At 34.8% G+C, this 14014-nt stretch overlaps 1 protein-coding gene across 1 annotated transcript in view; it reads right to left on the bottom strand.

Moving 5' to 3' along the window:
* Positions 1–13596, bottom strand: part of LOC107193526 (GTP-binding protein RAD-like) — a 90101-nt gene extending 76505 nt beyond the window's left edge. The window contains exons 1-2 of the mRNA XM_015582992.1: positions 13409–13596; positions 1776–1988 (exon numbers count right to left, since the gene is read on the bottom strand). Of these exons, the coding sequence (XP_015438478.1) occupies positions 1776–1988; positions 13409–13596 (401 nt within the window). The remainder of the gene's footprint in view (positions 1–1775; positions 1989–13408) is intronic.
* Positions 13597–14014: the final 418 nt, after the last annotated feature.

Genomic DNA, 14014 nt, shown 5'->3' with positions numbered 1-14014 from the left:
GTTAACCCTCTAGCATCCAGTGTAACTTTGAAGTCAAATAATAGTTTGACTATTATCAAACAAATGACAATGCTTTTTTTTCCGCAGCGTAGATAGCACACGATGCCCAATGACGTCTCCAAGACGGCTGAAAGGCGCCTTAGGCCTAAAATAGCTGTAACATAGGCGTCTTCACGTGTTATCTGGGAGTGGACCAATTTAATTTAAAAGAATTTTTTTACATCCATAGCAAAAATCATAATTACTTAATTTTTGACAAAAAACAGCTAACCACTGGTGACATGTACTCTCGAAACTAGCTGGGCGTAATACTATTAATATTATGATTACTTTTATTATAGTTATTAAACTGCGGATTTTATGTCTCTGTAGCTCATAAGGCTCTGTGATATACAATAAAAGGCATAACTTTCATATTATCCTTAACCTATTGATAAGATACTTAAGGGAAGAAAGAAATTCCTACTTTTGTTCGTGTCTTTATGAATTAGGTACGTAAATTCTCATTTTGCATCAAAACTCGCGGTCTGATAATTATATAACATTTATATATTTACTGTTTATAGCCCCTTAAACCTCTATAGGACGGGTTATTACTATTAGCGAATCAGTTGACCCACTGAATTGGATGCTAGAGTTTCTGTTAAACTTTCGTTTGCTCCTTTTTTCATTCAGAACAGTTTCACGTCTGGTCCTCCTAGTCGATATAGTGTGAATATAGATTACAGAGGGTTACAGTACAGTACCAGACAACGCTATAAACGTTAATTTAAACATTATTCTCTTAAATATTAATAATCTTAATACAATCAATACTCTTTAACTCCGACGTCATCCAAATATAGGTGACACGTGCATTGCAAAGTGGCTAGTGCAAGTGGCAGTATAATTTCAACCCAGACCAACAGCCTCTATAAACTAAACGCATATATTTTTGACGATTTATGATTTGAAAAAACGAAATAAAGTGTGTCTCGCTGCGTACGACCTTTTTCAATGCATCACTCATTGTATTACTACTGAAAATGTTAAAGACATTTATCGTCAAAGAATTATTACTAAACTTTGGATGTTTATGCAAGTGCATATATTTTTATAGAATACAGATAAAGCAATGGAACCGGTTCAGAAATTGGTTTTGTGATTAGAAAGATCTAAGAATATATTCTTTATTTTGTATTTTTTGAAGAATGCATATGTTATTTGCCATGCATATGCACATATCGCGCTTATCATTATGATGCACAATTGAATTTGGACGAAATGCTTGTAATTTAGTGTAATTCGAATTAAAATATACCACAATAATTGCTAATTATGGGGTTTATTTTATTTCTGCAATTCATTTTCTGTGAGCTTCCACCTCGACCAATTGCGTGCGCAATTTTTAGCCTAAGGTCATTTTAAGGTAATAGTGTGATGCATTGTTGGATACGTTTTGATTTCCTCTTTGTAATGGCAAATAAAAAACCAGGGCATTCCATTTAAGAAAACGTTACTATTAGAGAAATCTCAGAAGATATGACCTCGAGATGACCTTCAATCTCATAGCCCAATTTCCCCCCTAAAATGCACTAACCTTCTCCCGAACCATTTTTTTGTACCGTGACAAATAAGAGAATAATTAAGGGTGGTAGAGTTAGGTGGGACAACCTGCATATACATATATGTATATATCTGTATTAATGTAGTTCAATATCTAAATCGGTGAGTGTATTAGAAGTTAAGAAACAACAAATAATTATAAAAACAACAGACACAGATCAAGAAATTACCTGTGCAAATCCGGCGTTGGCCTGGCCACCGCTATGCTGGAACTACGTCGTCTGGACGGGGTCGGGGATTTCGGTCCGTCAACGGCCGCGTGACCTTGGGATCCCATTAAGGATGTGCGGTGCAGATGGACTTCGACCTCGCTGCTCCGCCTCTGGAAGGCCCTTTTGTTCCATCGTCTGCCCTTCGGGTCGGCGCTCGGATTGTCCTGCTGTCTGAAAAGCACGACGATGACTTAGCAGAAAAAGTGAGTAATTGATCCCCTTATCTTTGCCAGGCGAACGGGCGATTTTAACAAGGTGGGTCAAGTGGGCTGAAAGCGTTTTTATTTGCGGACCGTCAGAGAAGCTTATATATACACACCTGACGCAGTTAGCACCGAGGTAGAATGGTTTTTTTTTCGCCTCATGGACAATAGTCTGTTTTTTATTCGAGGTGTATAACGTTTTTGATTCTAGATCGAGTCAGCCTTTGGTGTATATACGTGCCTCTTGTTATAATATACGTGCAAATGAATTACGAGCAACGAATGTTAGGTTAATTGGGTCTGTAATTAAAGAAAGTGTTTAAGGAAGAAAGATTTCACTTTTTAATACGTTCACTGCCAACTATAAGGTAACTCGTAATGGAAACGTTGTCAAGAGGCTGAATTATTCAAATGCCGTTACAAAATTTTTACATAAAATTAATATCGAAATATAATTCCAAACAAGATAAACAGTCACTATTAACTAAACGCATATATTTTCGACGATTTATGACTTGATAAACGAAATAAAGTGTGTCTGGCTACGTACGGCCCTTTTCACTGTTGTAGTTAACGTGTTGACAGCTTTGACGTGAACAGTACTGATTGTGGGCAGAGTGAAAGAAGCTTTTAGTGAAAATTAGATAGTGTGTAACAATAAATGAACAATCGTTTGATAGCAGTTTTCGTACATACAGACGGGATAATGGTGCATTAATTAACGATTTCTATTAATAGGTATAGTTCAGTTTTTTTCTAGAACGGAAGAAAATTTTCTGGCTAGAGTAGTTTTAATCTCTTTGTGATATGAATTCTTGTGATAACTGAAAACTTTATGCTGCTTAAGCAACATATTTAACCATTCAAAAAACCAAACCATGATTATGTAAACATTGTAAGCAAACAAATAATCATTATACTGTATGTTGTTCCTAGAAATCATGTCATAATCGTTTTAATAAATTCTTTCTGGTCTCCACTATATACATATGCAAAGAACTTATTCGTCAAAGTCGTCAGAATTTTTCTTAATGGGTATTTAGTATTTCTCCGAATGAGAGTATCCATTTGACTAGATAATATTTGGTAGAACTGATTATACATAATGATGAACAATACATTTAAATTTCTGAAACTTTCGCCGCAAAGACTATATAAATATTCAACAAGAATACGATCTTCAATTTCGGTTTTAAAATTAATTTTCCGTTAAATTTTCTAGCCGACGTTCATCGATTCAAATATACATATAAATACCACTTTGAGAGCTGTGACAAGCAATTTTTTGTACCTTGTACAATTCTGTCCCGCGTTGTCGAACCAAACCTGTCGAATAAGGGGTGATTAAATTGACTAATTAACGCAGAAGTTCAAGTGTCCAATGGAACCCTTGGCCGAGTTTACTTCAATGAACTTAAAGCTGCACGCCCGATATCCCCATTCTGCCAATATCCCCAAGATTCGAGCTAAGAGGTGTTGTTAACGATAACGTTATCGATAGATATCGATAATAATGCAATGTTATCGATAATATCGTTAAGATAGTTATAAGTTGGATCCAATTTAAAGTTTTATTACATAAATTATATGACGTGTACGTGTACAATAGATGACATTCATTATTACAGATATTTAAACTCAAGTGTAATTATTGGAAAATGTAATCCAGTGACGTGATATAATACAGAAGAAGCTACAATTTCACTAAAGCGTATGACTATGACTGTCAAATATTTATCTATATCAGCAAGTTCTAGTCCAAGTGAAAAATTGTTTTCTAAAACATGACAGATTCTTTCTGACAAAGAGGTTACAGCCGAAATCCAGTAATATGCTCTCTGTAATACTTTCGAATAAGAATAAATAGATCTGAATAATAAATTCATTATATGTTCCATTCTATTAATGCATGGCATTGTAATCACTCATGTTTGCCTTATCTTAACGATATTATCGATATATCAATAACTATCGATAAGACATCGATATCTTAACGATATTATGGATATATCAATAACTATCGATAAGCTATCAGTATCTTAACGATATTATTGATATGTCAATAAGTATTAATAAGTGATCGGTATCTTAATGATACTATCGATATCTTAACAACAATATCGATACATCAATATTTATCGATAACTTATGAATATATTAAAGATATTATCGATATGTCAACAAGTATCAATAAGTTTTCGATATCTTAATGTATTATCGATACTTCAATAACTATCGATAACTAATCGATATACATATTAACGATACTATCGATAAGCTGATATCTTAACGGTATTATCAATATATCAATAAGTATCACTAAGTAATCGATATCTTAATGATCTCCATCTAGATGGCAAGAAATCGCGTTAGAACATAAACCCGAATCGAGAGTCTTCCGCTCGAGATGGCTTCGTTCCGCATAAAAGGGAGCATCTCACCACGTACCGCAGGTGCTCCACACTTGTACGAATTCAGATACGAGACCGGATACAGGAAACGCGAGTTCACGATAAAATACTCTTCGACACTGGGAAACCCGTCTTGTTGGACTATCTATTCCTCGAGTACTCCATTTACCATACGTAATTCCGCGCGGTTGTTGCGCGGTGACAAAGTATCCTCAGTGGCTGTTTCCAGAGATCCCTTTACTGGTGGCGCACACAGTGCAATTTGAAAATCGTTCTCTTCTAGACCAAATATTTATCTAACATTTGAACCGGTGGTTATGAAAATCGTCTGGGTTATATGCAATTTTCAGTTTCAGATGGATATTTAGATTTTCGCGTTTTGAATGTAAATTGAACTCTGCGGTAACGACGCGTAACTGTCACCGCAGTTAATCGGATTGATTCTAACCTCTTTTTCGATAGTGGTGCCATGTAATTGTAACGTGGATCGATATGAACCCGAAATAAGTTTCAGATTCAATTTTAGGTTAGTAATCTGAGCCTTTTTTTATAATAATCAATAGATTCAGCAACTTAATACACAAGTAGTATACCTCAATATGTGCACAAGACAAGGTAAGCAGTGGGAAGTACAGACAAAAATTTACATATCTTATTTTGCGGGTATTAGACGTATTTGAATGAATCAAGTAGAATACATGCAATTTTTTATATGATTTATTAGCTGATAATAATCTAAAAATGTGGTTTAATTGGATAATAGATCTTGTTTAGGCCACTTTACTTTTATGCTACATACATTATTACACAGTTTAAGTGTACTTACATACATTCACGTGACCAAGCATTTCGTTAACCACTACACTCTCGCAAATGCATTAATGGATGTGTGTGCTATTTACATAATTGATTTAATTCTCCTGTTAATAGAGATTCATATCTGTCTATTAATACAAACTATATCTCGTTAATAAAATCTATCTAAACCTCAAATGTGTGGCCGTCTAAACGGCGCTAATAAAAATTAAATTTAAATCTTTCTGGAATCCAATGTCAATCTTAATTCCAGTACCTTCTGCGTATAATCTCCGAACGAAAGAAACCAGGTTGAGAAGTTCACCGACTAAAGAGATCATTTCTAAGGTACTAGACTTTAATTGTTCGACATTTTCACGTATATCGGATGAGTCGTGTAATCTGATCACTTTGAACATTCATGATGTTAATTAACAAGAAAGGTTTCCCAACTCGGAGACGTCGATTTCAATGAAACTTCGTACGTTTGTTAAGCAAGCAAAAAAAGGGACACCTTTTTTTATTAGCTAACATTCACTTTAAGGAGGCGAAACCTCCCCTCAAAGTGATTTCATCCCCTTAGAGTGAATGTCAGCCGAAAAAAATGGCTCCTTGATAACTGAATGCCCTCTACAATCCCACAAAGTTTCATTATAATCAGAATCTGTGGGTCGAGAAACCTTCCTTGTCAGCGGGCGTGCGCACGGGATATATGTATAATAATAAAAATTTGCAAAACTATAGGAGGTAATTTCATAAATATATGTATATATACCAATGGATTTGGAATGAAACGCTCGTCATTTTTTGTTATAAACAAATTGTATTTTGGACAAGTTTTTAGCACCATATTATTGTACACGAAAAACCATAAAACTCGCCCATTAGAAGTTTTCATGTATCTCCTCCGGTTTTCGAGATAGTATTTCTGTGTCGAAACTTTGAGCGGTGGTTCCAGCCCCTTAAAGTGAATGTTAGGCGATAAAAAAAATACGTGTCCCTTATTTTTGCTTGTTTAACAAACGTACAAAGTTTCATTGAAATCAGCGTCTCCGGGTTGGGAAACCTTCCTTGTAAGTAATAAACGTTCTTTAACTCGAATAATTTCGGACAGAGGAGCCTGAAAATGTACTATTCAACTGATCAGATTAATCCAATGCTGTACTCTCGATCAGTGTAAAATTAAAAAAAAAAATTGGATTGGAATGTTTGATTGCGTACTTATCGATGGCGGCTATATTTGTTCTTTCAATACATACATTATTTAACGCGTACAATAAAACTACACACCTGACATGCTATACTATTAATTTTCAAAGATTATATATCATTTCTGCTTACAAAATTTCCTTTATTTTCAATCTGTTTCAAGCACATTCGTTATAAACAAATTATTTCACTTTCGAATGAGTGATTGATAATAGAGGGACCTCGCGATTATTGTCCCGAACTCAGATCCGGAACAATAATCGTGGACTACGCGAAACGCTTCTGACCCTCGTGAATACATTTTTTTCCGAAGCTCGAGCCCCGGTAACTCGCCTGCGACGCTCTCGTCGACCAATGGTTACATTATAGCCAACCACACAATCCGATTGTGTGTGTACCGATTCGGCCAATAATAAGAATACGTGTGACTGGAGGTGATTCCAGCTACATTCGATTCGTTGGCAGCTCTCTGGGCATTCGCTGACGATTGAACGCTTCGACTAATCGTCGTACATTCCCCCGCTTCGTCCGTCGAGTCCATCGTTGCCCCGACGCGCTGAGACAGCTTCCCATTTACGAGCGAAAACAAGATTACATTCGCGGGTATCAGCGAGACAACGCTAATGCAACGATTAAACTTTTTTATATTTGATTCTTTGTTCATGAAACTGTTACTAGTACATTGGTGAGCTTTTTCTGATTAAAATGATACCAAATACGACATAATTTGGATCATATTTACTCATGTAGAAATTGCTAACAGTTCATATTCGTTCATTATCGCTTCTGATAAATTATAAACACGACTTATTAAACACGTTTAATAATAACAATGTAATTTTTTTAAACGTGACTACATATTTTTATTGTTTTATTTTATTATTTTAATCAAAAAAATCTCACCAATATGTTCATAAAAATTTCATTAATAAAGAACCAAAAATTAAAACGCTTTATCGTTGTATGAGTATTGTCTCACCAACACCCGGGAATGTAACCTTTTTGTGGCTCCCAACGTTTAGTCGTCGGCTCGTGAATGGGAAAAGCCGCCTCGGCGCACCGGGGCAACAATGTATGCGTTTGCCGGGTTTCACGACCCCCCCCCCCCTCCAGTGGTTGGGATGACACCTGGACAATAATCGTCGATCAATAATCTGTCAATAATCGCGAGGTCCCTGTAACATTTTTTAGGTTATATCGTACAGCCGTTTGCATCGTTGAGATATATTTTATTTTGTTGGATGATCTGTTTTTTTTTTGTAAAAAAGAAATAAAAACTTCCGATATTTAAAAATAAAATATCTATAATTAATAATTTGGAATTAACAATTACCTATTTATACGTATATTTATGCAAAAGTGAAGATTGAAAACGTTAAATCACGAAACCTATCTCGGGACGAACGAAGCCTGATTATAGGTGCTCTATTTTCTCCAAAGATAGTATCGACTTACCATCAGAATCTTAATCGAACTCTGAACCGATTATAACGATAGTTCCAAGGAATAATTGCGACATGATTACCAGCGGAGATGAAGAGCTTCCGCTGTCGGATTTGTTCGAACGGCCTGGAAATAAAATCTAAGTAATAGGTCGCCCCGGTATTGGTCCTCCTTTTCAAGAAGACTCATTAAAACTTATGAAAGACTCGTTTCTGGCTGATACCGATGACGGAAAGTCGACGCAAGTGGCGCGTGTACTTTTTGCACGAGATTAAACTTCCCCGATCCGGTAGATTTCCTCCTTCTTTTGAGACGAACTTTCCAGTGCTTTTCTACTAATAATGCACGAAAATATCGAAATAAAATCTTTCTGATGAACAACGAAATTTAACTTCTTCAAATGTAACCTAACCTCTCTAAATTGACCTAACCTCTTCACTGGGTGATTCTTCGACTATGGTCCTATTAAATCACTACTATTCATCTTCAATCTTGTCCATATGGGTGTTTGTAGTCAAAGAATCGTCCAATGAACAGGTGAAAACGTAAGAAAGTCATGGACCTGAATGTTTTGATCATAAGAGAAATTTTATTTGGAAATTTCTACTTACTATCGGTACAGAAATATTGAGAAAGTTCATCACAAAGGATAGGAAGAATATCTGTTGGATGTGAAAAGTTTCATTTTCGTGCAAAAATGAATTATAATTTACGCTGCTATAGATGTATAATGCAATCACGTGTGAAAATCTTTGGGTAAATAGAGAAGACAACTGAGAATTTTCGAAACGTATAATCGAATGTTAATGACGACTTAACTCGTCTTCCTTGGTTAACAAGTACAAAGTCCAAATGTATGAAAATATCAGAAAAGCCGGCGAAAATTTTTGTTTTACGAATGGTTCTTAGTGTCGCAATTTCTGCTATTTACGAATAAGTAGAAGTCACGGTATTCTTCATTCGACCAACTTTCTGTATGTTTCAAGAAGAAGCGTAGAAGGAATGTTATTATAAGAAGCTTTTGAAATGACTGCGAGGAAATGTTTTTCTGTCCATGCAAATTTCGTGCTTTATACGTAGGTACACTCAGTTCCCTCAGGATTCAAAGTGAATTATTTGAAGCTCTAGAACATGTTTTCATAACTTTTTCCGCGATTCAGGTCAAACTTCATGCGTCACTCGAGCGGATAACTAATTGACACTGACATCAAGCTGAAATTTCATCTTAGAAGGGAGCTAACACACTCTGATGAAGATTTCAGTAGCGGGAACGAGGTATATGTCGGCCCAGTATCGAAGATTTATTTGATTATGACGTTAAAAAACGACGAAACATCGAGGTAATTGCAGTATAACATTTTTTTTTTAAATATCTTCGCATGTTATGAAGTAATTTCACGCGTTTTAATTACATGTAATTGGTGCAATTGACTGTTTTTGATTCAAAATGAGGAAGAATGTAAAAACAATGTGGACGAATTTCATGTTTATTTCAGATAATATTATTTGTCCCTGTAACTTCGATGAAAATAAATATTTATTTATAGTAAACATTAATAACTACTGTAACATTATTGCGGCAATTAGAACACACTGTCTTAATATTACACTTTTAGCTAAGCTTATCCACTAGCAAACTTTAGGTCGATCCAAAATATTCTGGAAGTTGATTTGGAATGTTCATTGTATGGCAATGTATCATTACCAAGGGCGGCCATATTGGATGTTTGCTACGATATAATATTTCAAAATAAAGTGAAAGTAAATGGAAGACAAATAGTTTTAATGCGTGTGTCTATTAGCAAGAATAAAATAATTACATATCAGCTACTCTTCTAGTAATTACTTATGCTATAACTTCATAACAAATGAAAATCGAGTAATATTGTCTGTATATGTTTTAATGAAGCTTCATGGTTTTCTATCCAATCGCAAGGAAATATCACAACCTGAAAGTTCCGACTTTTTTGAAACTTTGCAAATTTGCAGAGGACGTCTAAAAGTATCAAGGAATTATTGTTTTTTTTCTTTGCTACTTTTTGGTTCTTTAGGGTGAAAACTCCTTTAGGTTAATATGTCTTTTCCTATTCTCCTGTAAATTTTCAATACTACAGTAGATACAAAAAGATTGTTGCAAGAAAAAGTTAACTGCTTTTCATGCCCTATAAAACTGTCCAATAGAATTGTTGTAAATTCCTTTAATCATTTATTTACTTACATAAACAATAAATTTTTAAAAATTTCATTGCACAATTTTATAGACCATAAAACCCCACTAAATTTTCATGTTTTTTTTATATCTACTACAGTTTTCAAGATATACCAAAAAATAGGAAAACACATTATGTACCTTTAGGGGGTGTTTGCACTCAGAAGAACCAAAAAGTAGCAGAAAACAAAAATTGCTGATACATAGTTCTACTGAGGTACCTTGCAAATCTGTAAAGTCTCAAAATGATCGGTATTTTCGGGTTACCTTGTTATGTATGTATATAATTCTACGGAGGAATCCGATTTTCCAGAGAGATTTGATCCAGACGAGGACCAATGTTCTGGTTGAATTTCTAAGGACAGCTTCTCAAGCGTAAAGCGATAGCAAAATTATCGTATGCTACATATACTAATCGTTTATGGTTGCAACGTGAAGCACAATACATCGTAATCAGATTAATCTAATTGGATCAGTTCCACCAATGTATTCGGGTACTCTTATCAGTGAAACCTCGGCGGAACGTTCATCTGGAACCGGGAAAGCGACCGCTTTGAACTTCGCTCTCGGGTAATTGCTCGGGAAACAAATAGCTCGGCTGCTTTTTTAACTTTGTTTTTGTTTTGACGGCGTGTATTAACAACGGGCAAAGATGGAGAAGGTAATTAAGTTGGGATTGCAAATATCGAGAAAGCACCTTGCTGAAATTGGAAATCCTGTTTTTCGATCTCGGAAAATGCGTTTTCCATCGTTGGAAATTTACTTCGAGTTTTAATTATCGTAATAATCGGTACTTCTTGGTAAATAAAGCTTAACTCGAATGTTTTTTTATTAAATATTCTGTATAGAGTGACTCAAGTTTGTTCACGGAAGGCTGTCACCTCTAATTGATCAAATTATTTACCAAAATCCGTATTATATCTCAAAATTACGAAAAGTTCATCTCGAGAGGATGATAAAAGTAACGAGATGGGAAATATATGGATAAATTGAAATTGCATAAAAGTTTTTACATCGAATTGTTATTTCAGAAGTCCATGCATATGTGAGTCGCTGTAATTATGGTTGAAATATCACGCGTCAATCAGCATCAACTTAACAAATAAAGATTTATAATTTATAATTTTGAATTGGTAAACAGATTACACGGACAATAATGTCGAGGAAGATATTAATATTCGAAGGTCTGAAAAGAGTGTAATTGTGTATGTACATGAATGTATTGTATTTAGAATTTTAATATAATTATTTTGTTTCATCTTTAGGTACATCAGTTTTTAGACAGTTTGAAGGGAATTTTTAACATTATACATCATTTTACTGCAAGATTTAACAAAGGTTATCAGCAAATTTTATGCATTTATAATATATATGAATATGCAAAACCCTACGAAATACGAATTTTTATGAAATTTTAAAGAAATTATTCTGTTCCCAATAAAACCAACAAAGCCCTTTGAAGGAAAACATAAATATTTTCTATTTCCCGTTTACGAAATGCAATCTGTCTATCAGCTCCAATAAAGAATATAAATTTTCCTAAAACCATCGTTTTTTCTAATTGCGGTATAAAAAACAATCATAATCCAATAACTATGGTGCAGATTTTATGCATTTATAGAAGACAAATGACAGAACAACAAAATGGTCGATAAAATTCAACGAGGTTCTAGTTTCATTTTCAATCTAATAGAACATTTAATACAGTAAACAAATTTCTTTTTAATGCATTTTGCCTCGAATTTATTACATTTATTATGCCCTATAATTAATTAATTAATTATCCCACATGGAATCTTCGGGCAAATAGTGTCAGTTACAAATACTAACAAGGAGTGTATTTTAGGTGTCCGCCTCCGATTGCTTTGGTTTTCGGATATGTTTTAGAGGACCGAAAAATAAGAGATACGTATTTTTTTATAGCGGCCCGTTTTCATATTTACGGGGTGAAACCACCCCTCAAAGTTTCGACCCGGAAGTACTATCTCGAAAACCAGAGGAGATACATGAAAACTTTCAATTGGCGGCTTTCATGGTTTTTTATGTACAATAAACTGGTGTTAATGGATTTGAAATTAAGTGCTCGTCATTTTATGTCATTACGCAAATTTCAATAAGTTGTAAAATAAAGTTATAACAAATTTTTTTGTTATAAACAAATTGTATTTTTGACAATTTGTTAACACCAGTTTATTGTACATAAAAAACCATGAAAGCCGCCAATTGAAAGTTTTCATGTATCTCCTCTGGTTTTCGAGATAGTACTTCCGGGTCGAAACTTTGAGGGGTGGTTTCACCCCCTAAATATGAAAACGGGCCGCTATAAAAAAATACGTATCTCTTATTTTTCGGTCCTCTAAAACATATCCAAAAACCAAAGCAATCGGAGGCGAACACCTAAAATACACTCTTTGTAAGTAAGTTAACGATTCCAACTGAAACCACACGAGCAGAAAGGGTTAATCCCTTAAGGGCCTGTTAAACTTCCGGAAAACTGCCAAAAAATACCGCGTTCTGTTATATCATTCTTTTATTATATAGATTAGATGTTCATAAACTTGGATAAAATACTAGTTTACAAAAAAAACTTATAGTTTCTACACACGGCGTGACATAACTATAAAACTGCCCTAAAATGTTTAATCCTTATGTACTGTGGTCAAAATAAAAATGAACCAACTTGTTTTTTCTAAGGGAATATAATCTATCCTTTTCTAAAGTAACATTATTTCATACTTGGTTCGTCTTTATTTTAACCATAATATATAAACATTGAATATAAGAAAATATGCACATAAAATCCAGCTTAAACATTTCTACATATTCTATATATTGAAATATTGAAAAATATATTCCTAATAATATGGTAAGCAGTAATGAATCTAATTGAATTCATGTGACTGCTAATCCTGAAGAAATTAAAATAATAGCATCTACTAAAGGAACATCGTACGGATTAAATATAATAATATTTATAGTGGGTCCTACATTTACAATTTCAATATTAAAAGAGACCGTTCTATAAAAATATATATAACAAAATTTCTTATATAGAAAAAAATGAAGAAAACCAAAGAAATTCTCATAAAAACAATCGAACAATATAAATAAAATACGCGAGTAGTTCAGAAGAGACGGTTATATGTTTTCGAATGTAATTATTACGAAACTGGGGTTGTCGGTATTATCATACGCAACAAACATAATAATACAGAGCTGGCCCCTAAGGCCTTAATACCAATTCCTCTAAATTAATCGAAACAAAGCTCCAAACTGCATAAACATCCACGGTCTACCAATAACAAATACAATTCTATTCACCTGGGTATCAACTTATCCTCGAGCATGCTTGGTAGATCGTCCGTGTCCTCGTTCAGTGCAGCGAAAAAGTCTTGAAACTTGTCCGGAAAATTGCTCGGTGGGCAGCTGTTCACCGAAACCCGATCGACAATCTCCGTGGAATTTTTCTGCACGGCTTCATGGTGTTTCGACACCGCGGACGTTTCCATGCGATATAACACCGCGTGAACGCTCTCGCGAGAAATCGCTTCAATCGCGCGACTGCTTCTCACGCGTCAACTTCCCCGGACACACGTCGTCACGGTGACCCATTCGAACGCGTCGTGATTCACCACAAAATATTCAACAAAATTCCTGAAAAATTTTTCTCTCGAACCAAATCCTTCCCCTCGTCGATTCAAATCAACCACGACGGAATATTTCTACGAATCGAACACCTAGGCCGCGAATGTTAATTAATGTACACCACCGTATTGGGATTATTTTATTCTTTCAACGGTCCATTAGAAGCTTCAAGGTTCAAGGGTTCAAGATTCCGGTCGAAACATCGAGGAACACGAAATGATCACGGAGTCACGCGATCGTAGGCACGTGGATCGAGGATTACTTCGCACCCAGAAGACTCTT

This window comes from Dufourea novaeangliae, unplaced genomic scaffold (assembly GCF_001272555.1).
Source record: "Dufourea novaeangliae isolate 0120121106 unplaced genomic scaffold, ASM127255v1 scaffold6, whole genome shotgun sequence".
Taxonomy (NCBI): domain Eukaryota; kingdom Metazoa; phylum Arthropoda; class Insecta; order Hymenoptera; family Halictidae; genus Dufourea; species Dufourea novaeangliae.
The sequence above is the reverse complement of the archived record's forward strand: the minus strand, read 5'-3'. Positions and strand labels throughout refer to the sequence as shown.